Below are 24,681 nucleotides of genomic sequence, written 5' to 3' on the forward strand. Positions count from 1 at the left end.
AAGCTTAAATGTTATTATGTAACTTTAGATCAGGGGTGGGCAAACTCTTTGAGTCGCGGGCCGCATTGGCTTAAACATTTTTTGAAAGGGCCAGAAGGAGAAAAAAATGTTGATTTCATTTTTTGTATACAGCGATACAGTCTCGAATACAAACCTCAGCAATACCTGAGTGTAGCTCCTATGCTGTTAGACAGAGGAAAGAAAAGCTACTGGGCTGGTTCTAGGTTTGAGGAGTGGTAATATCTATTTTGTTAAATATGTTTAATTTGGGGCAGCATGGCGGGGCAGTGGTTAGCGCGTGTGCGGCACAGTTCTGAGGTCATGAGATCGAACCTTCATGTGTGGAGTTTGCATGTCCTCCCCGTGGGTTGCGTGGGTTCCAAAAACATGCATGTCAGGTCAATTGGCCGGTCCAAATTGTCCCTAGGTGTGAATGAGCGAGTGAGTTGTCTATCCCTGTGTGCCCTGCGACTGGCTGGCAACCAGTTGAGGGTGTCCCCTGCCCACTGCCCAAGACAGCTGGGATGGGCTCCAGCACCCCCGCGACCTTACTGAAGATAAGCGGTGCAGATAATGGATGGATGGATGTTTTATTTATTTTTCAGTTTGATAGACGGTCATCTACTCTATTTTCGTTGTCAACCTATTTTTAGTAGCAAAATTTACGTTTATCTGCACTGATAGGGTTTAGAATTAACAATCAATCTATTTTGTGTCAGAATAAGTTACACAGTAATACACTTTGAATTTCAATGACTATTAAATAAGCAAAGAAAACACAATTCCAATGTTTTACAGTTCAGGGGATCCCAAATGCATGGGTGAAGAAGAAGAAAATAATAGAAAAATAAATAATAATAATAATAAAAAGTAAAAAAAAAATATATATATATATATATTTTTATATTTATTTCGCAGATTTTCACTTTTCGCGGGTGGTTTTGGTACCCATTAACTGGGTCTAAAAAATAATAATACAATTTAAAGAAAAAAAAATGTCTTCGGGCAGTGGGCAGGGGACACCCTCAACTGGTTGCCAGCCAGTCGCAGGGCTCATAGACAGACAACTCACTCCTTCATTCAAACCTAGGGACAATTCCGACCGGCCAATTAACCCAACATTTATGTTTTTGGAATGTGGGAGGAACAAGCTGGAGATGAACCCTGGATCTTTGCACTGTGGGGCTGCCACGCTCACCACTCAGCTGCCGTGCTTCTCTATTCACAAAGATTTTCATTTTTGGCTTTGAATCTGTTTAACCAGAGCCCTAGGCATAAATGAGTTAAGCGACTGCTTAGGGCCTCGCAACCTCTAGGGAGCCCTCAAGAGTGGTTAACCTTTTTTGGTGCCATCATGGTCATCAAATATAGTGCTTCAAAACAGGGACCTCATATTATATTTTGCTTTCATTCTGAAATTAAAACAATAGTATAGGATTACTACAAAAATACTACTAAAGCGATACTGTATTACAAAATACTACTACAGAATTATTTACTCCAAAATACTACAAAAAGACAACTACAGTAGTTTTACAAAAAAGAAATATGACAACAATGCTACTAGATAGATAGATAGATAGATAGATAGATAGATACTTTGTTCATCCCCGAAGGGAAATTCACATTTCCAGCAGCATCCCTGAGCTGAGAACAATCGAGAACAATCGAAAATAACACGGGAGCTGCTGGAGTGGCTGCCATTCGTGACGGCGCCGGAAGAAAAGATTCAATTTGAATCATGTACAAACAAACAAACAATTGAATCATGTACAAACAAACAAACAAACAAAATATTCACTATGGAAATACTACAAAAATTCTACAAAATACTACTAAAATACTGCTTTGGAAATACATCAATTATACTTCTACTAAAATACTAAAAAATACTAATACATAATACTATAATATAAAAACAACTAAAGAAATTTTACTACTACAAACTTGCACAATACTGCAAGTTACACATATAGTGATACTACAAATGTTCTCCGATGAAATTATCACAAAAATAAAACTACAGTTACACTGTACTACAAATATACTACAGGGTACTTCTGATATACAGCAAACATTATTACGTATATAGAAATACTACAAAATACAACAGATATAGTACACAAAAACACCCTACTGTAGTATTATACAGATATAATACTACAGTAATACTACAAAAATACTATAATCATAAAACTACTGTAATAATACAAATATATACTGCGAAAATACTACAGATATACAACAAGAATCTACTTTCGAAATACAACAAAAGTACTACAAAAATACAGAAAATATACTACCATGGAAATACTACGTAAAAATTACTTAAGAAATACTACAAAAATAGTAAAAAAAAACAAAAAACTATAGTAACACTACAAAAGACTACAGAACTTCAATAAAAATCAGACTTCATTAATACTAGGACATGGAATGAGTTCTAGTAGGTATGCAAATGATCAAGTTATAGGAATCCCCAAATCTAATTTTTCTTAGGGCCCCATGAAGGCTTGGGCCGGTCCTGTGTTTAACTGTTGTGTGAATGTAATTTTACACCTGGACCAACTCACCATTCTATACAAACTCAACTCTGCCCTCTAAAGCAAGAGAGCATTTGGCTTGCATTTAAAAAAAATCACAACTTTTGATAAATATGATATAGAGATGCGCTCCTTTTTTTGACATACTCAGAAGTTTAAGAAGGGCCCTATGTTTGACATGCCTCTTCTAAACATAGTACTTTACTTTTTTTGTGTTAAGTGAACACTTTTGGTCTATTCCATATTTGGCGTTTTGTTGTTACAGCAGAGCATTTCGATCCTATAAAACCTTGTTTGCATTTTGTTCCATTTCGACAGGGTAGCAACCGATCATAACGAGGACAACACCACAGCCATCCTTCGTGAATGGCTCGTCAGGGTACAGAATCTTTACCATTACGTGGAGTGGAGGCCCAAGGAGGAGCCCAGGTCTGTGGCCTGCTAAGGTTTTTGAAATGAAGTGAGAACCGGAAAGACAAGCTTCGGATTTCTGTTGCAGTCACTACGAGGGCGACGAAGGTCCCAAGGAGTGGCCAGAATCCCGTTACGACCACGTTATGAAGCTGCGACAAGTTGCGCTGGAGTCGGCCCGTGAGATGTGGGCTGACTATTTCATGGTAGGTGGACTGAAGGAAGTCACAGTTGGCAGTTATTCCAACCAATGGCATTTTTCATCTTGTAAAGAAATATCAACTTCAATTTTTTTCAAGGCCACAGCATGCTTGGTCATGTTAAAGCCCAATTCAATACCACAATGTATGTATCTTATAATTAAGGCAATATCTCTTCTTGCCTGGTATTTTGGACAGGGTTCCCGCTGATACCTGGATAGTCTTAAAAGGCATCAAATTTTTTATTCTAAAAATAAGGCCTTCGATGGGATTAAAATGTCTTAAATTAAATTTTCAAAAGTCTTGAAAATTTGAACACATGTTTATTAACAGATTAACATGATGCCCTAGGGGTGCTTGTAGCAGAGTGGATGACGTCACGCTAGTCCAAAAGCGTGACGTCATCCACTCCCCCCAAAAACACTCATAACAATTGTTAACAGCAGAGTAATGAAGTGATAGTGTCTTCCAAAGGTAGCCCCCCCAAGAGGTCTTTTTTACATATTGCCATATTTCAGGCTTCAAACTTATAGTTGGAAACAATTTAAAACTTTGCTAAGAATCAACAACTTGTGGTACGCAACTGTGATTTTAGATTGTGCTAACAAAATAAACATTTTTTTTTTTAAAGTACACAATGCAAAAATGTTGGCCCCTTTTGAGTTAATACTATGGTCTATCCCGTTTTGCTGCGATTACAGCCACAAGTCTTTTCGGGTATGTCTCTAAGTAGTTTTGAGCAAAATAAAGCGCGGCTTCGAAGTTTGCGTTGAGTATTATTCGGCGTAAAAAAGAAGCCACATCTCGATGCATGTGTCGGTGACGTAGGGTCACATGAACGAGAAAATGAAGCCTCGTTTTTGGCCAAGCTTGGCGAGCCGATTGGGTCACTTGACCGGGTTTGATCGATTGTTCGCTTTTGCTGATGTGTCACGCCAGCAGAGAGAGGGCTAAATGTGGTGCAAATGCAGAGCGAGTGGTGATGGGAATTCCGAGTCTTTTTAGAGAACTGTATCTGTTGGCTCGGCTCACTAAAAAGAGCTTTGCTTTCAACTCACAAGCAGTTCTTAAGTTTATTCTTTTTTCTTTGATCATATAGAACCACTTCACGGTTCACAGATCCCTTAACCACATGGGTTGTCGCGGCACACTGAGAACAGCCTTCTCCACTGTTGCGCTTGCATGAGTCTGATCTTTCATTTGACTGTAATGTTCTTGCCCCTCCAGATGGGTTTATTTCTAGAGAGTGCGTCTGTGGTTTGAGCTATTCTGGCCATGATATCTGGTTCTGACCCCTGACCCCTCTTGTGATATGACAGCTCCAAGGTATTTCAATTTGTGGACAGGTTCTAGCTCTCTGTACATATTTTGTACTTCCGCATGGTGGCCCGTAAAGCGGCTTGCCATACTCTTTAAATCATCACCTTCTTGAAATCAACATAAATGTGATAGAGGTTTCTCTGGTGTTGTTGAAACTTCTCACATAGGATGCGTATATTAAAAATCTGTTCTGTGGTGCTCCCTGAAACCTGCCTGTTCTACGGCTAGGATGTTTTCACCCAGTCAACTCAGTAGGATCTTTAGCATTACTTTACTTTCATAGCTGGTGAGACTGATTGTCCTATAGTTGAAAGTTTCCTTCTTTTGGTAGCATAATTACTAGCGATTTTTTTCCATGCAGATGGCCACTGTCATGTTTGCCAGATCTTTCTGCAAATCTTTGTCTATAGTTTGCTCACCACCATTTTGTATAAGTTCTGTAGGGATGTTGTCAATTGCTGGAGAATTTCGGTTGTTCATTGAGTGAATTGCTACTTCTACTTGTTCTCTGAGGATAGGGAAGCCATTACTTTCCCCTAGGCTGGAATTGTTAAAGACCTCAGGGTATATTACCAATTATTATGGAAAAGAAAGAAACAAGAGACAAAAAAAGAAAACAAGAAGATAAAGAAGATTAAAAAAGACAGGGAAAAAAAAGAAGAAATGACAGATTTTTGCAGCAGAGGTCAGTAAGAAATAAATGAAACACAGAGTGACAAATGTCTACCAAAGGTTCATTGGTCCATGAGGTTTCACTTTGCTCGTCACCACCTATAAGTTTGGCACATCTTGAAACAAAAATGTTCTTATACTTCCTTACAAAACAGCTCAAGTTCCTCAACTATTTCTCCCTAGGCACTGTATTGATTTGTCTGAAAAAGGACTACAAAATGATTGAGAAAATTACTGATAATAACCTTAACCTTGCACAAGCGTAATAAAGTCCAATCAATTTATTTTCGCTTCTGACACAGTTTGTATGAAAAGACATTCAACATAAAAAAATCCAAGCATCCACTCTGGTGCCTTTTTGTAGTCCAATAATAGTTACCGGATAAGTACAGGGACTTATTTAGCACTGGAAATCATATTGAAATGGAGCCTGTCATATTTGACTGCCGCGTTTAGCTTCTGGTGTGGTTCTTCCCCGTCATCTCCTCGCACTGGCACAATAATGAGCTTCTGTGAAACTTTCTATTTGTACACAAGCCTCGCCCACTCCCTGCAGTTTAAGTTTGGGCTTTAATTTAGCAGAATGCAGCATTGAGAAATCCACTTTGAGCATTTTGTACAACCAAAAATGTTCTGAAACACTCCTTAAAAAGTTTTTTTCCTAGTCAACTGCAAACCAAGCATTTATTGGTGCATGCGAACAAAACTAGCATGGTTTTCACTATGAGTAACAGATGAAGGAATACAAACCAAGCAGTATATTTCAATTAGTATAGTATACTGAGTGAGCATGTTTGTATACTTACAGAGCATACTGCCTGCATAGCAGCAGGAGAAGCACTATAAAACCATGTGTGTGATCATCTCATTAGCTGCACCGCTTATCTTCAGTAGGGTCACGGGGGTGCTGGAGCCCATCCCAGCAATCATTGGGTAGTGGGCAGGGGACACCCTGAACTGGTTGCCAGCTAATCGCAGGGCACACAGGGACAGACAACTCCCTCGCTCATTCACACCTAGGGACAATTTGGACCTGCCAATCCACCTGAAATGCATGTCTTTGGAATGTGGGAGGAGTGACCGGAGGAAACCTACGCAAGCACGGGGAGAACATACAAACTCCGCACAGGAAGTCCGGTAGCTGGATTCCAACCCAAACAGGAGGTTCCCAAGACCTTAGAACTGTGCCGCACACGCGCTAACCACTGCGCCGCCGTTCTGCCCTGTGTGTGATCATGGCAGCAAAAATGTTTGACCATTTTGCAGGTAGTGGACTGCGACAACCTGCTTACCAACCCAAAAGTCCTTTTGAACCTGATGAGCGAGAATAAGACCGTCATTGCTCCCATGCTGGATTCCCGTGCAGCCTATTCCAACTTTTGGTGTGGGATGACCAGCCAGGTTAGCACTTGCTACTTTAAATGTTGATAACAACGACGAATGAGTACAAAAGCACGTTTTGGTTTTTCTTTAGGGATACTACAAGCGCACCCCGGCATACATGCCCATAAGGAAGCGGGTGCGGAAAGGTTGTTTTGCAGTACCTATGGTTCACTCCACCTTTCTGATTGACCTACGGAAGGAGGCGTCCAGGGAGCTGGCTTTTCACCCGCCGCATCCGGAATACAATTGGGCTTTTGATGATATCATCATATTTGCCTACTCGGCACGGAGGGCAGGTGAAAACCGAGAGAAACTTACACAATCATTTTATGAGTACGGGTTCATTTTGGAAGAAGTGCCTGGGGAAAGGGAGGTCTGGGCTTCCGCGTTGAGGCTGCTGCCCCTGCGACCTGACCCCGGATAAGCGGAAAATAATGGTTGGATGGATGGGTTCATTATTTTCCTATAATGCGCCTTTTATTCTGTCATTTTATTTGGTACAACAGCTTTATATATTGTGTGATAGTGGCAGTTGTGTACAATTATTTAAAATAATCTGGAGATGATACTCAATAAATGAATACGCCCAACCTACGAACAAGTTAGGTTCCGGACGATTGCTGGTAAGTTGAATTTGTCCGTAAGTTGCTTCAGTGCTATATTTTGTATGTTTACAGTTTATATAATTATGTTTAAGGCTTGTATACGTAACCTGTATTGTTTTGTACTAAAAATATACATTTCACAAAATAATATGCTCTGTAAAGATAAATAAAGTTGAGTTTAACTTACTTTTGGAAGATGCGCTTCAAGAGGTCTTTCTACGTGGTAAAAAGTGGCTGAAAAAAAGCGTTCAAATCATTTTCTCAACCGTATCAAGCTCTCTTATTCCACTCTATTCACACCTAGGGAAAATTTGGACCGGTCGACTAACCTGATATGCATGTTTTTTGTATGTGGGAGGAAACCGGAGTGCCCGGAGGAAACCCACGCAAGCATGGGGAGAACATGCAAACTCCACACAGGAAGGTTCGATCTCATGACCTCAGAACTGTTCCGCACACGCGCTAACCACTGTTCCACCGTGTTGCCCTGCATGAGATATTAAACAATAAAAATGTCAAAGTTCTTAGCGGGCTGGAGATAGTGTAGGCATAGAATGTTAGGTCTGCATGAATGATGTCAGAAGGGCGACGAACGTCACGAGAGTTGGTGCAAGAGTGTAGGGGAGCGCAAGAGTTTATTTTTGGAGAGAGTTCGGTGTCTTTACAATAAACGGATGCTGACGGTTGTCGCTCTCCAAAGAGACCGTAAGTGTTTCTGAGTATTTTTTTCATTAACAAGGAGCAACCCATTACCCACACAAAACGACACGCTACCTTGGTGGCATTGGTGGGATTACGAGCTGGTGAAGGAGATATGTTTACACACGAACTAGGAAGAGGAAGCGGATTTCTTCCTTGGGTGGATGCTGGGTGACCTGTCACAGCGCCACACGCCGGTAGAGGCGGGAAGAAGCACTACAGTAATGTCCTGTACTCGGAAAAAGGTGCACACAATACAAAATCTAACTTACAGCAATGTTTTTCGACATCCCGGAAAAAAAATGTTCATATCTACCGTTTTGCGTAAGTCGAATGGTTGTAAGTAGGGGAGCGTCTGTAGATGTATATGACAGTTTAGCCTTAGACAAAAAATAATGAAATATCAAAAATCCACAGTAATTGACACCAACAATGAAAGCATTTAAGCAAAATGAATAGTTCACCCCCAAAAATGATTTTCAATATACAATTCCATTAAAGAAAATTCTTATAAATAAATGACAGAACGTTGTTTGTTAATTTGACTTTGTGTTTTTATTTCCTGGTCTTAGATTGGCTACAAAAAGGCAACAGACACTGTTCATAGCCACTACTGTGAGTAGGATACCTTAGAAAAAGGCTGGTGTCAACACCAGTGTTGATGCTTGGATTGAGTCATTTATGTTCAGTACGCAAATCTAAACATCAATGCTGTATTTCATTAACTAACTACACAGACAGTGAAATATTGAATGATGATAAGTGTTTTTAATATCATCTTTAAAATTATATTAATGTTTATAAAGGCCTAAAAAAGTTAGTAGAAATTCTGCAGTAATTGGCCTTTTGAAGTAATGACTATGTAACTTTTTAATTTTATTTACAATATCATTGCATTATTAAGAATCAAAAACACTTATATTTAAACACCTGTACAGATAAGAGAACAAATAATAATGTGATTAAAAACATTGGAATAATGTTAAAAAAATACCACCGATAAGTGTTGTTAGATTCACATTCGTCAGGATCTTTGTTCTAAACTCATTAAATGTTATATAAGCTATAAATAAACCAAGAGTGAAGTGAGTGTTTTCGGAAAAATGTTTGGTTGTCTGCAACTCAACATAGACAAAAAGTGTACTTGTAATAATATGCTTATAGTACCCCATGAACGCCCTTGTGGTTACATATGGTCAGAGGTTTTAGCACCACATGCTGTTATATAAACTATACATTTAAGTGGAATGTTTTTATATTCTTAAGTCCCTCATGAAGATAACGATTGTTTTTCCTTTTTCCAAGCCAACAAAATTATCTCTTTACGCGAAAAGCGGCTGCCTTGATTGTTTCACGCTGAATGTGTCCGGCATTCTGTAAATCGACAGACGTGCAGATGTTCCTGTGCAACCGAGAGGCGTACGGCTACATCCCTGTGCCGCTGCGTTCTCACAATACCTTGCAAGACGAGGCTGAGAGTTTCATGCATTGCCTGCTGGAGTTGAATGGTGAGCGATCAAATTGTTCTTGCTGCTCTAGCGTCGCAACGCCATCAACTAACTGGAGCGCTGTCTGTCTTGCTAGTGCGACAAGCGCCCGTCTTACCGTCCCAATACATTCCCGCCCCCACCAAACAACAAGACAAAATGGGTTTTGACGAAGTAAGAAAGATAACGATCTATCTATCCATCTATCTGTCTGTCTATCTGTCTGTCGATGTATGTATCTCTATCCATCCAGCTATTACTTACTCACTTACTTACCGGTAAATTACAAGTAGCGCTACTTGTGGGGCCATGTAGGTCTTCATGATCAACCTCCGGAGGCGGACAGACCGCAGGGAGCGCATGCTGAGAACTCTCTACGAACAGGAGATTGACTGCAAAGTCATCGAGGCCGTTGATGGAAAGTGAGTGCAGTTAAATATTGTAATCATAATCTATGCCAGTGTTTCCCAACCCTTTTTGAGCCAAGTAATGAAATGAAATGATCTGCATTTATATAGCGCTTTTCAAGTCAATGAAGACTTCCCAAAGCGCTTTACAATGTGCTTCACATTTACCCATTCACACACACTCACACACCAATAGTGGCCGTGCAGCCATGCAAGGCGCCAACTTGCTTATTGGGGGCATTAGGGGTTCAGTGTCTTACCCAAGGACACTCCGACATGTAACCCAAGACGAGCGCTCTACCTCCTGAGCTAATGCTGCCTCGAGACACACCTTTTCCAACAACAAAATTTCAAAGCACAATATTTTCTAACATTTTTATTCCCGGCATCACTTTCATAGTTTTAAGGCCTAAACTATCACCACAGTATTAAGATTTTTTTGTTCACAGTTGGTGAGGAAAAAATAAGGTTATTAAGTTTGGATAAAAAATGTTTCTGTAATATGGGATTTTACCATATTTTTACCTTTTTTTTTATAATTTCATTTTGTGTTTTTTTTTCTAAAAAAAAAAATAGCACGCATATTCAAAATAGGTTATTAAGTAAACTAAAGATCATGAGTACCGGTGTACATAAAAAGAAAAAAAATAATAGTAATTTGCTACCATCTACTGACATGGATGAATCTTACATTTGGCTGATCAGTGGAAGAAAAAAAAAATTAAATAATGGCATACGTTTTTGCTAACATTATACATATATATATATATATATATATATATATATATATATATACCACAGCCATATCCCCTAGTGGGAGGTGGCTAGAGTCACTTCTGACTCTTTTTGGGAGATTGATTCAGAGGAGGGGATTCCAAGCCCCCTCGCTCAACCCGTTGGGAGTCATTAGGTGACCAAACCCCCCAATTCCAACCCCTAATGCTGAACGCCATGCAGGGAGGCAACGGGTACCAATGTTTAAGTCTTAGGGGCCGGTCACACAGACATTTGCGGCTGAATCACGGCTAAAATTTTGCGGGTTTTTTTTGCCCGTGGTTGCCCGGGATGGAAAATGCGCAAAATTTGACAACCCGCCGTTCGTCTGTGGTATGGCCGGAAAAAAGACGCCGGCGACTGTTCCGCTTCCTCATCGCGTCATTTCTGCGTCATTTTCTCGTGTGGACCACGGGTATAAAAGCTCCCGAGCCGGTGTTGTGCCCAAATCCGACTCCTACGCAACACAACCACCCCCCCACACCCTCGCGTGAACGCGCATTCTGCTGCGATCGCTTTTGACCTTTTCATCCGCGTTAACAAACGCATTTTGTAGAATACGATCGCACTTTATTGTTTAAATAAACGCGTTATATAGACTAGGATCTCCCAATTATTATAATTAGCTTGCTTTATTGTTTTAATAAGCGTTTAATATAGAATACGATCGCTTCTGATGAAAGCGCAGCAGAATGCGCGTTCACGCGAGGGGAGAAGGATTTACCGTTCGATTACGTTCACAACAAAAATAAATACGGAATGGATCATGTTGTATTACATTCCCAACGAATGCAAGACGATGTGGATTTGGTTATATGTTCGCCATTACATTCCCTATAAGTGAGATAAAACGAGGTAAAACTGGTTGGAGAAGCGACGAAATGCAAATCTCGGCAGGGATGTATTTCTCGGGCTGTAGAATTCATAAACGCTCTAGACACAGTCCCGTGAATATCAAGATTTCAAGCTCTGGCATCATATGTAATTTATCATCTTGAAAAAGAAATGTCAAGAAATAGATATGGGTTAAGACGAGAACACTACGCTGAAGGGGAGGGTTTATTGAGGGTAATTGTTTTATCTATTTTGCTAATTATCGATCAGTTCATAACACGTTACAAAGCTTAGGAGCCGGGACTCTTACTCTCGGCCAAAAGGGGTTTTTAAGGGTTATTGTTCTATCTTCGTTATTCATTATCCATTATCCGTTATCGGTCAGTTCATAATACGCTACAAAGCCTAGGAGCCGGGACACTTACTCTCAGCCAAATGGCCAAGCTAAGGTCCTAGCCCTAAAGCCTTGCTGCGATCATTGCGAATGCACCGTTCCCGGAGGTACTGCAATACTGGGCCGATGCATGGAGTGGACAGAGCAAGCTCTTATTCCATCTCCGAAATGCAAAAATCAAAGATCATGGCCAAAAGGGGTTTGGGGTTTTTAAGGGTTATTGATCTATCTTCGTTATTCATTATCCATTATCCGTTATCGGTCAGTTCATAATACGCTGCAAAGCCAAGGAGCCGGGACACTTACTCTCAGCCAAAAGGCCAAGCTAAGGTCCTAGCCCTAAAGCCTTGCTGCGATCATTGCGAATGCACAGTCAAAAACTATAGAAATGATCCCTAAGAGTAAAGGGGTTTTTAAGGGTTATTGTTCTATCTTCGTTATTCATTATCCATTATCCGTTATCGGTCAGTTCATAATACGCTACAAAGCCTAGGAGCCGGGACACTTACTCTCAGCCAAAAGGCCAAGCTAAGGTCCTAGCCCTAAAGTCTTGCTGCGATCATTGCGAATGCACCGTTCCCGGAGGTACTGCAATACCGGGCCGATGCGTGGAGTGGACAGAGCAAGCTCTTAAAGGGGTTTTTAAGGGTTATTGTTCTATCTTCGTTATTCATTATCCATTATCCGTTATCGGTCAGTTCATAATACGCTACAAAGCCTAGGAGCCGGGACACTTACTCTCAGCCAAAAGGCCAAGCTAAGGTCCTAGCCCTAAAGCCTTGCTGCGATCATTGCGAATGCACCGTTCCCGGAGGTACTGCAATACCGGGCCGATGCGTGGACAGAGCAAGCTCTTATTCCATCTCCGGAATGCAAAAATCAAAGATCATGGCAAAGGCCAAGCTAAGGACTAAAGGCCAAGCTAAGGACCTAGCATCAAAGCCTTGCTACGACCATTGATAATGCACCGAAAGATTTATTCGAAATGAAGAGAAACTACGCTGACGGTGATCCATGTTCACCCCCTTGACGTCACGAGCACAATGGTGTGCTCGGCAAATCGCGCTGTATATACGCGGAGAAAGGCGTTTGACTGTCACACGCGTAACACGCTAATTTCACGTAATAACACCGCGATACAGGCGCAGAACATGCTATTACCATGCTCCGCCCACGATTACCCGCTGAAATTTCCCGTCCTACCCATGTGTAACTACGCCCTGGCCGCGGCCAGAGCACGTCGTTCCGCGTCATTTCCGCGTCATTACCTCGTGTTGACCACGTGTGCGGCACGCGGTTTAACACGTGCTCAAACTTTTGAGCAGCTCAAAAGTTTTGAACGCGGCCAACCACGTGAAAATTTCCGACCGCGAGTAAAGCACTGCTCTATCTCGTCTATATGGCGGTCTCAAAACGTCCAACAACGCTCAACGACATCTGCTTCACGGCCAGAAGTTTACGGCCGCGGTCCAGCCTCAGTCCCAGTGGCTGAGCGCAGAGTGGCATCCAGGTGTCCAAGAGCTTGTTCTGTCCACTCCACGCATCGGCCCGGTATTGCAGTACCTCCGGTTATTGATCTATCTTCGTTATTCATTATCCATTATCCGTTATCGGTCAGTTCATAATACGCTACAAAGCCTAGGAGCCGGGACACTTACTCTCAGCCAAAAGGCCAAGCTAAGGTCCTAGCCCTAAAGCCTTGCTGCGATCATTGCGAATGCACCGTTCCCGGAGGTACTGCAATACCGGGCCGATGCGTGGAGTGGACAGAGCAAGCTCATATTCCATCTCCGAAATGCAAAAATCAAAGATAGTGACTTCATAGAGAGCCAGATTAAGGTCCTAGCATTAAAGCCTTGCTGTAGGCCAAATTAAGGCCAAGCTAAGGACCTAGCATCACGGCCAAAAAGGCCAAGCTAAGGACCTAGCATCAAAAGGCCAAATTAAGGGGGTTTTTGGGGTTTTTAAGGGTTATTGATCTATCTTCGTTATTCATTATCCATTATCCGTAATCGGTCAGTTCATAATACGCTACAAAGCCAAGGAGCCGGGACTCTTACTCTCAGCCAAAAGGCTAAGCTAAGGTCCTAGCCCTAAAGCCTTGCTGCGATCATTGCGAATGCACCGTTCCCGGAGGTACTGCAATACCGGGCCGATGCGTGGAGTGGACAGAGCAAGCTCTTATTCCATCTCCAAAATGCAAAAATGAGCTCTCAAGCATAAGGCCAAAAGGCCAAGCTAAGGACCTAGCAAAAGGCCAAATTAAGGGGGGGGGGGTTTTAAGGGTTATTGTTCTATCTTCGTTATTCATTATCCATTATCCGTTATCGGTCAGTTCATAATACGCTACAAAGCCTAGGAGCCGGGACACTTACTCTCAGCAAAAAGGCCAAGCTAAGGTCCTAGCCCTAAAGCCTTGCTGCGATCATTGCGAATGCACCGTTCCCGGAGGTACTGCAATACCGGGCCGATGCGTGGAGTGGACAGAGCAAGCTCTTATTCCATCTCCGAAATGCAAAAATCAAAGATCATGGCAAGAGGTACGGCCAAAAGGCCAAGCTAGCCCTGCCAGCAGCTGACGGTGTCATCATTTACTAAATAAATAGTAGACAATTTTAGAGGGGTTTGGGGTTTTTAAGGGTTATTGATCTATCTTCGTTATTCATTATCCATTATCCGTTATTGGTCAGTTCATAATACGCTACAAAGCCTAGGAGCCGGGACACTTACTCTCAGCCAAAAGGCCAATACCCAGTCCAAAACAACAGCCGGCAAATTGAATGTAAAATGATACCGGTACTTAAGATATGACGCAGACCTGCAGAGTCCCGGTCCCGTTGAAAATAATCCAAGGGGAAAAAAATGTATATTTCCAAAGGTAAGGGTGGGGAAAAATATATATCCATTATTGTCCGCTGAGTCCACAAACACGTCTCACCTTTACTCCACTTCCCATCAGCCCCCGTTGTATTCGCCCCTTCTTTTTCATTCGCCCGTGGAAAACATATCAGAATAAGTCCTTAAAATAAATACATTACAAAAATATACAGTTGCAAATACATATCATACATGGTTACACATATTTACAAAGAAAGACGGTACACCAAGAGAGTTTTCAAAGCTTTAATAATAATATTATAACTTTCATCCCAGACCGTGTCTGTGAAAGGTAGCAAAACGCTACTAGGAACACGCTCGCTTCACAAAGAAACGGGTCTGATAAAAAAAAAAATACGGTTCTTGTAAAAATCATGGTAAACCGTGCTCATCTTCCTCCTTATAACTGACATCTTTAAAGTCGTTCTCCCCAGTATGGGAAAGAGAGTTTGTCATGTAGACGTCGTTCTACGCTTTTTTATTCAAAAACACGCTAGCAGCACACTCGCATATATTCCACCGGTCTAAATCTTACCTTTTGTACTCGAGCGCCATCTTACCTCTTGTACTCAAGCGTCGCTGGCGGCTGTTAGAAAAAATACATAATTTGGCCACATCACTGAATAAGCCGCAGGGTTGAACATTTGGGAAAAAAGCAGCGGCTTATAGTCCGGAATTTACGGTACAAGTCGAAACGTACAGTGAAAGCAAAGATGCAACTATTCCTGGGGTATTATACAATAATGAATCAAAATCATCTCAGGGTTTGAAAAAACTTTCTTGAGGGGACATATGTGGGTTTTGAATTTACATATGTGGTTTATAGTCTGGCTCAGTCTTATTCCTCTTGCCCTTGTCTGCCTGAAGGGCTTTGAATATGAGCAATGTCCAGGCGATGGGCATCCAAATGCTTCCCGGCTACAGTGACCCATATCATGGCCGCCCGCTGACCAAAGGAGAGTTGGGGTGCTTCCTTTCGCACTATAACATCTGGAAAGAGGTCAGAAAATGATGACATAATAAATTTCCTAAACAGTCTAATTTGTATTTGTAGTGTGCATGTGTTTTTTGCAGATATCCTTAATGATAATATAATTGCAATAACTACAGTATTATTTACCTAGGATTTTGAGTATGATCTCGAATAACAAAAACAACATAATTCTGATCAGATTTCAGACCGCAGCCTGCTGACCTCCCTGGTGATCGAAGACGACTTGCGCTTCGAGATTTTCTTCAAGCGGCGCCTGATGTACCTGATGAAAGAAATCGAGGACGAAGGACTTGACTGGGATCTCATGTGAGCAATCGTTGATTCCACTCCCGCAGGCAAAAACAAAACGAAGTTCTGTCCTCTCGCCCCTCTCTCTGCAGCTACATCGGCCGCAAGCGGATGCAGGTGGACCACCCAGAGAAAGCGGTCCCCAACATCCATAATCTGGTGGAATCAGACTATTCCTACTGGACTCTGGGTTACATGATATCCTTGCAAGGGGCACAGAAGCTGTTAAGAGCCGAGCCTTTGAAGAGGGTGCTTCCCGTGGACGAGTTTCTTCCTATCATGTTCAATAAACATCCAGTGTAAGAGTTTTGCACCTTTAATGGAAAAAAACATTAGCTAAAGCTTTGAGGTTTAGGCAGGTTGGGAACAGTTTTGGCTCAGAGTTTGTTGTGGACATTATTTACAGTATTAAATCCAATTTCTCGAAGCATGATGTTTGTTTTGGCCTAAACCTCGTCTGGTTTGTTTTAGACATGTCCAAAAAAGATCTAGAATTAGGGTGTGCTTAGCTCATACAACATGAACCAAATTTGGTCCAAAAGTAGTTGTTATGTTAACCTCACCTATATTGTGGTCCAAATTTAGGTCCAAATAAGTCATCTTTTCAATGTCTTCAAGAATACAATCTGACAATATGTTACAACCGAGTAAGTGTATGTAGAATGTATTTACGGTCAGCTCTGAGATATGGTTGCTGATTGTTCATAAGTTCTCCTCCATTCTTTATCAAAGCTATGATTCCTCCAGATCAGATTTTTTTTGTCTACAAGAGTGCGCAGTAACACTAAAAATAAATCCCTCGGGTAAATATGTGTCACTTAAAGCTTGCAAAAAGTATATGGAAGTCTCATTAAATAATTATATATTATGAGTAAGAGTCCTGAAAACAAAATAATGATCAACTCAACACCAGCCTCAAAGGTAGTAATGTGGTAGTACTGCACTCCCGTCATAGATAAGTTGTTAGGCGAATATTTGGTTTTCTCTCAGATCCAAATGTATTGATGCATTAAAAATGTTAACTGATTTATTTTAACAGTTGAGTCAATGCAGATTTACACCTGAACCAAATCACCACACAAATCAAACTAAACACTGCACTGTAGCGGCTGGAGAAGGCATCTGGTTTGCATTTCTGTATAAAAAATACTAAATTTTGATACAAAATGACCTAGAGACTCGCTTCATTTTATGTCATACTCAGAGATTTTTGGCGCGCCAGGTAAAAATCATCCAACGGGCTGGCCTACGGACTGTATGTTTGACATGCCTGCATAAAAGCTTTTATTTTGACTGCGCACATTGAGATGTGACTTCCTCTCCCTCAGGTCTGATTACATGGAGCAGTTTGAGACGCGAGACCTGAAAGCATTCTCAGTGGAGCCCCTCTTAGTGTTCCCAACCCACTACACAGGCGACTCGGGCTACATTAGCGACACGGAGACGTCCACTGTCTGGAACAATGAAAAAATCCACACCGACTGGGACCGGGGACGCTCGGGAAAAACACGCCAGCAGGGGCAACTCAGCAACGAAGCTCAGAACTCGGATGTGCTTCACTCGCCGCTGGACAGCACGGCGCGGGACGAACTGTGAGACACACCCCGTCTTGATGCACCAAAAGAAATACCATTTGGGGGGGTTATTATGAAATTATTATGTGACACTTTATGCTTAGGAATCATGACGGGAGGATGTAAAAATGTTGAAAGTGTTCTGCCAGGCTCATTGGAAAGGCACTAGACTTGCCAAACGGGATGGCATTTGCAGTCGCCAGCGTGTGTCTGTCATACAGAAAAAAACAATGTCCCCCTCACCCTGATGTCCTAAAATGACGTTAACACTGTGAATCAAGATGCCAGCCAACTAATTGCTTTGACATGTTTGCTTGCCTTCCTCCTGAGTCCCAACTCTCAGAGACTGAATCCAGAAAGAAACGCAAACGTAGCACTTGGTATGTTCCGACATGCAGTCATGAAAATATAAAATCAAAACTATTTCAAATGTGTATATTTATTCAGTGTGAAGATATTTTCCATTTAAATTCACAAATGTTGGATTTTATTACCGTAAATTCCGGACTATAGAGTGCATATGATTATAAGCCGCACCCACCACATTTTAAGAGGACAGCCGCTTTTGTACTTACACAAGCCGCACCTGCATATAAGCCGCATGCGCCCACATTAAAACATGTAACATAATCACAAAATTAAGCCAAACCTTACTTTGAGTCCTGCAATTTTAACTGAACATATAGTACGCAGTTCTAAAATCACAGCCGGCAAAATAACGGAAAATACCGGTAGTTAACATTGGTTGCAGGCCTGCAGAGTCAGGGTCCCGTTAAAGGTAATCCAAGGAAAAAAAGTGTATATTTCCAAAGGTAAAGGTGGGGAAAATATATATCCACTATTGTCTGCCGTGTCCACAAACACTCACCTTCACCGGTCCTCACTCCCAGTCATCCGCCGCGTGTTACGCCCCTTCTTTTTAATTGGTTAGTGCAAGACTTATCAGAATAAGTGTCCAAAATAAATACAAATAAATACATTACAAAAATATACAGTTGCAAATACATATTATACATGGTTACACATACTGTATTTACAAAGAAAGACGGTACACCGAGAGAGTTTTCAAAGCTTTAATAATAATATAACTTTCATCCCAAACCGTGTCTGTGAAGGGTAGCAAAACGCTACTAGCAACACGCTCGCAGCACAGTGAAAAAAATGAAATGATCTGCATTTATATAGCGCTTTTCAAGTCAAGACTTCCCAAAGCGCTTTACATTGTGCTTCACATTTCCCAATAGCGGCCGTGCAGCCATGTAAGGCGCTAACCTAACCTGTTTATTGGGGACATTAGGGGTTCAGTGTCTTACCCAAGGACACTTCGACATGTAACACAGGGTTGAAGGTTTGGTAGCGGCTTATAGTCCGGAATTTATGGTATTCAAAATCACTAAATTATCACGCCTTTCATATATTTACAGGGTTCCTATCGCTAAAGGCCAGTTTGACTGACAGTATACACCAGTGGCGCACACAGACAGTCAGGCCCACCCAACACACAAAGCCCTCCCTAACCTGCTCCTAACCTGCTTCCCGTGATAGCAATTGCTGCGTGCTGTCTACTTAAAACACATGCATGATACGTTGAGATCAATGACAATAAAGACAATTCAATTCAAAATCCGCGAAGCTGTGAATCAGCGATAACCGAACCACGAAGTAGCGAGGGATTACTATAATACAATTAGTGTAGCGTATTCTGCCGTCCACAGATGGAGAGTGATGCACACAATTTTCCTGCCTCATGCATAGAAGGAGGGAATAGTGAGACCATGGATTCCTATTTGGCTTCTAGTATGGTTTTCAATATTAAACAATGCAATTGTTGAAAGGTGACAGCTAATCAAGTGCAACCAGCCAGTAATGTTTGATTATTACCTTTCTTTAGCCTTTATTTAAAAAAGTAGGATTGCATATCTATCAATGCTCGCAAAGAAGCATATACGGTGTCTGTATGTTGTCACCAATCACTCAAATGTGTCATTCCACATATCATTAGGAAGGTTAAACTCTTAGGATTTAAGAAATTCCAACCATTTCTTAAATTCTATTTTCTTTTTCAATTGCAACTGTGTGGACAGCAAAGTAAGAATTTTATTGTGCAGGGAAACGTGGTTCCTTATTGTGCACATGACAATAAACAATTTGAATTAAATTGAAAAATACACTCATCATAGAAACATCAAGATCAGTCTGAAAGATACTGGGAAAATATGAAGCCGGGTTAGCTCACCAAAGTCGTCTTGCAGTCATCACGTTCAACAATAATACGCAACCATGGTCCTCTTACATCTGTGAGTGTTGTAAATCCAACCGTTTAAAATTTTTTATATACTGAAAAACACGCAACGATGCAAATAAAATGAAAAAAAATCCCCTGAGAAGCATCTGCGTCGATGGACGTTGCTTGTTGCTAGCTGTTTGTTTAGCCACATAATTCCTGTTTACAAATACAGACTACAGTAGTAAAAAATGTTTTCTCAGGGATGTAGAGCAACCAAACGTGTGACTCACATCTCTTTGGGCCAATTGCAAGCTGCGTTTTGCCCCGCTTAGCCTCTGCGAGCCTGAAAATTTATTTGAAGGACCCGCCTCCTTTACCTCTGAATACCTTTAGCCAATACTGACTGGTTCAAATGATGATTGGCACATTGGTTAGGAAATGAAACGCCGGTATATATATCCAAGCATACACCGCGGACTATTTCTCCTACGGGAAGAAAATCTAGTCGGCAGCTGCTTGCCTTAGTTTTGAGACCTTGAGACTCAATATTGATTCACATGTAAGGCGCATGGTCAGCTTTTTGGAAAAAAAAAAAAAAACGGTGCGCCTTATAGTCGTGAAAATTTGGTATTAGTAAAGGTAAGATGATAAGATTCTGAGCGTTATATTTTCAACAGTTTGTATACTACAGTAGGAGCCTGTTCTGGGTTCTTCTATTCTTAGTCCCCCTCCACTCTGCCAACGAATGGATGAATTCGCTGTAAATTCATTGTAAATCTGACTTTGCCTCACCAGATACAAACCTCGCCCAATTCACGGCTGCCACCTATGCAATTTCCCTTTCGCCACCTCATTGCAGGGCAGGGGCTTGTTGACATTGCTGCTGACTAGACGAACCGCCCACAAAGCATTTACAGATGCACATCAAACACTCGCAGGCAGCAATGTCATCTTATGATTAAACAGCCGCGATGACTTGATTTGAAGGCTCTGTAAATAAGAAGGGACGTACCGTAACATTTTCATCATGTTCTTTTTTGACATCTCGGTTCGTCGGCGCATGCTCCATTTTTCCTGCTGCAGATTCATCCACTGATATTGGAGCTTCCCAAACGCTCGGAAACCATGACAAAATAAACAAAGACGGTTTTGATAGAAATGTAATGCTTTGATCTTTCTGAGCACATGTGCACTTGATGGCCGTCTGTGAAGTTTTAATGTCACGCGAGGCACTTGTGTGTAATTATTTGCAGAAATTAACAGCCAATGGAGATGCTGAGGCATCCACCTTAAATCTGCACGGTGCGCTTATTAAATGTCACAGTAAAACTCACTTGGTGGCCCAAGTAGCAATTGACACCATTTTTTGTGTGTTTTGCTTTATTTTAAAACTGACAAGATAACATGTTTTCCTTTCTTGTTGTGATTGAGTAAATCATTTTGTTCACTTTGTTATCTGCATCTTTCTTTTGTTTTCTCAGTTGAGAGTATTGTGCATTGTTTTTTTTTCTAATCCCGACCTAATTGTATGCTTTCCAATTTTGAATAAAGATCAGAATATTCCTTTTTTGTCATACTGTTGTTTGAAATATCCTACAATAATTTTTCCCCTTTTTTATGAATATTTTTAAAAATATATTCACTCGTGATTTGTTATCATAGTTATATGTTGATGTTGGTATTTTTAAAGTAAGTGAAATTATCGTTTTCATTTGAATATATCTCTTTTTGTTTTTTATTTAGCCAATGTTCATTTTACCTCTGAATAGACGTTGGTCCCGGGGACTCGCATGCTCAAAAATCTATGGGTTCCAACAGAGATCTATGGGTCCCTAAAATGTAATGTTATCGAGGTTGAAATTGTAAATCGGCAGCAAATATATAATATAAATCTATATATTCATTCAGTTTTAATCATCACAGTTTATTGGTAATACAAATCAGTTATCACTTCAAGATTTTTCAGTTCACAACAATATTGTACATTATACGAAATAATATTGCTGAAATAATTATGTTAATCTATATTTTCATTCAGTTTTAATCAACACAGTTAATTGGTAATACAAAGCAGTCATACTTGCCTCTCTCTTCCTGCAGCAACGGAATTTCCATAGCTAATTTGTGCTTTTCATTGTCGTTGTGTTGATCCAATGTGCTTTTCTGAAAGTTCGTATTGCGAAATGATTTATGCGATCCAGTTTTTTTGTCACGCTGGGTACACGCATCACAGAACATGTAGCCTCCATTATCATCATCCTCATAGCGTAACCAGGAATATAATTTAATCCATTTTGGCAGAAAAGTCCTTTTCTTGCGAGGAGTACTCTTGTGTTTATTTTCTTCCGTCGAATCGTTTGCTTCAAACACACGTGTTTTCCTTGCTTCCGCGATCTTCCAAAGAATTTCTCCGCCGTTTTTTCGTGCCAGAATTATTGCCGCTGTTATCAATTTCTGCATTATGTTTCGACTTATTAGGGACACTGAAGAAATTACCAATTTTGTGTTGATTTTCACCTAATACTAACTGTTTTTTCGGAGGTATACTTAACGTTCACCTTCACTCGACGACAACCACCACAACAAGGACGTAATCTCGAAGCAACAAGATCTCGTTTGCCGAGATGGGCGTGCAGACGAAAACTCGAACCGCGAGACCAAAACAACAATGGCGAATCTGCCTGATGAAAAGTTTGGAGTGCGGTAAATCTTTGTTAAAAAAAAATAATCGGGTAATAATGACAATTTTGTGTCAAAAAAGTTGCGTCCTGTTGGGGTCACGTTGATTTGACACTATGCGTCCCCAGCAAAAATGATGCGTCTAGGACGCAGGGACGCGGGCAAATGAGAATACTGTTTAGCCGAGCCAAAGGTGGGGCAGCACGGCAGCGCAGTAGTTAGCGCATGTGCGGCACAGTTCTGAGGTCATGAGATCGAACTTTCGTGTGTGGAGTTTGCCTGTTCTCCCCATGCTTGTGTGGGTTTCCTCCCACATTCCAAAAACATGCATGTCAGGTTAATTGGCGGTCCAATTTCCCTGGGTGTGAATGAGAAAGTGAGTTGTCTGTCTCCGTGTGCCCTGCGACTGACTGGGGACCAGTTCACGGTGTCACCTGCCCACTGCCTGAAGATAGCTGAGATGGGCTCCAGCACCCCTGCGGCCCTACTGAGCATAAGAGGTGCAGATAATCAATGAATAAATGAGTCAAAAGGTAATGTTGACTTAATTACATTCTATAAAGATGTCAGAACCAGAACAGGATTAGGACCCAATCGCGTGACGTTCTCACACAAGCCTTTATTTTACGAGAAATGGGGAGTCATGCACGTTAGGTAGCCGGTCTGGCATGGAAAGACAGGAAGCCAGAGTCCCACGAGACCGATTCCAATTGCCAGAGTTGATATCGAACAGATGGGGTCGATACCGGATAGGAAGTGACAGACAGGATAGATAACGAATCAGGATATCGAAAATTAACAGGAGAAACTAGACAGGAACAAAAACTAGAGAAACTAACAAACAGGACAAAAACAGACAGAAACAAAACTGGGACCCAAAATCAAACAAGACAAAAATAAACGGGAACTATACCGGACTGGAGATATGACAGGAAAACAGGACCGAGTCGGAACCCACGTCTTGTGGGGCAGAATTTTGTTTGACGGGCTGACAAAAAAGCAAAAGAGCGCTGAGCTTAATATAGACAGAAATCCAATCTCTCAATGAGCCGCAGCTGGCGCCCCACGGGCGGGGCCAATTGGGCACCATGGCAACTGTGACACACACAGGCGGGGCCAATTTGGCACCATGGCAACCGTGACACACACAGGCGGGGCCAATTGGCCACCGTGACAACCATGACAAAAAAAATCAATGATTATTTTAATGTATATTTACAAACAATGAAATATTTCTTTCATTTAAAAGATTGCCTTATTTTTTTTCAATTGGGCTAAATTTTGATTAGGATGTTGTTGGTGGTTTTACTGAATAAGTGTGTCGTATGTTATGGTATTCTTCTATATATTTATTTTATTTCATGTCTTTAAACTTGGTACAAAGTTGTATTTCACTCCTTTTATTAATTTTTTGAACCAAACATCTTCTTTTCTTTTTCAAAAATCCTGACCATATCATATTTTCAGTTTTTCTTAAATATCATTCAATCTTGCTCACAATTTTCATAATTTTTAAATTTCCAACATTTGTTTTCCTTTTAGGTGCATATATTTCAACCTCAGCCTTTTTCTTCCTTTACTAATGATTGTAATTCCCCTTATTAAGCGATAGGAAACCTTACAAACACAACACGGCAGCTACAGTATGTCACAATGTGAGAACCCCCCTCACATTTCTGCAAGATTTCATCATAATGTTTAAATGAGCAACACAGACGAAACATCACTCCGACACAATAAAAGGTAGTCTGTGTAAGCTTATATAGCAGTGTAAATGTATTCTTCCTCCTCAAAAAAACTCATAATATAGCAACTGTTAGGTAAAAACCTCGTAACTAAAGTGAGTACACCTTAGAGTAAAAGTTCCTAAAGTTCAATAGTTAGTGTAACCAATATGATTTTGCGGAACCACCTAACTCCTCCAGGCCATAGATTTCACCAGAGCCTCACAGATTGCCACTTGAATGCTATCCCACCACTCCATGACAGAGCTAGGGGATATTTAAAATCTTGTGCTTCTCTACCTTTTGCTTGAGGATCCCCCAAACATTACTTTGGTTCTAGATCTGGAGAAATGCCTGGCCAGTCCAGCCCCTTTAAAATAGCCCTGTTCATCTTGTATTTAGGATCATTGTCAGGCTGGAACATTGCCTTGCAACCCAGTTTCTGGAGGGAGGGGATCGTTCCTTGCTCCATTATTTCATCTTACATGCTTGAGTTTGGGTTGTCATCAATGAAATGCAACTACCCAACTTAAGCTGCACTCATGCAGCCCCAAACCACACAAATATGTTTGTACTCCTCACTTGGTTG

The 24,681-nt window shown here is 41.1% G+C and overlaps 1 protein-coding gene and 5 pseudogenes across 1 annotated transcript in view; 1 reads left to right on the plus strand and 5 right to left on the minus strand.

The window, feature by feature from the left end:
* Positions 1 to 21,252, plus strand: part of colgalt1a (collagen beta(1-O)galactosyltransferase 1a) — a 32,325-nt gene extending 11,073 nt beyond the window's left edge. The window contains exons 2-12 of the mRNA XM_088328618.1: positions 2,862 to 2,972; positions 3,043 to 3,160; positions 6,413 to 6,547; positions 6,621 to 6,825; positions 9,222 to 9,341; positions 9,418 to 9,494; positions 9,636 to 9,742; positions 15,474 to 15,606; positions 15,779 to 15,906; positions 15,981 to 16,187; positions 17,217 to 21,252. Of these exons, the coding sequence (XP_088184744.1) occupies positions 2,862 to 2,972; positions 3,043 to 3,160; positions 6,413 to 6,547; positions 6,621 to 6,825; positions 9,222 to 9,341; positions 9,418 to 9,494; positions 9,636 to 9,742; positions 15,474 to 15,606; positions 15,779 to 15,906; positions 15,981 to 16,187; positions 17,217 to 17,484 (1,609 nt within the window). The 3' untranslated portion in view covers positions 17,485 to 21,252. The remainder of the gene's footprint in view (positions 1 to 2,861; positions 2,973 to 3,042; positions 3,161 to 6,412; positions 6,548 to 6,620; positions 6,826 to 9,221; positions 9,342 to 9,417; positions 9,495 to 9,635; positions 9,743 to 15,473; positions 15,607 to 15,778; positions 15,907 to 15,980; positions 16,188 to 17,216) is intronic.
* Positions 11,815 to 12,061, minus strand: LOC148373711 (U2 spliceosomal RNA; annotated as a pseudogene).
* LOC148373712 (U2 spliceosomal RNA) lies at positions 12,522 to 12,659 on the minus strand (annotated as a pseudogene).
* On the minus strand, positions 13,442 to 13,615 carry LOC148373713 (U2 spliceosomal RNA; annotated as a pseudogene).
* Positions 13,844 to 13,971, minus strand: LOC148373714 (U2 spliceosomal RNA; annotated as a pseudogene).
* LOC148373715 (U2 spliceosomal RNA) lies at positions 14,159 to 14,292 on the minus strand (annotated as a pseudogene).
* Positions 21,253 to 24,681: the final 3,429 nt, after the last annotated feature.

The sequence above is a fragment of the Urocampus carinirostris genome, chromosome 1 (assembly GCF_059441175.1).
Source record: "Urocampus carinirostris isolate Australia breed hairy pipefish chromosome 1, RoL_Ucar_1.0, whole genome shotgun sequence".
NCBI lineage: Eukaryota > Metazoa > Chordata > Actinopteri > Syngnathiformes > Syngnathidae > Urocampus > Urocampus carinirostris.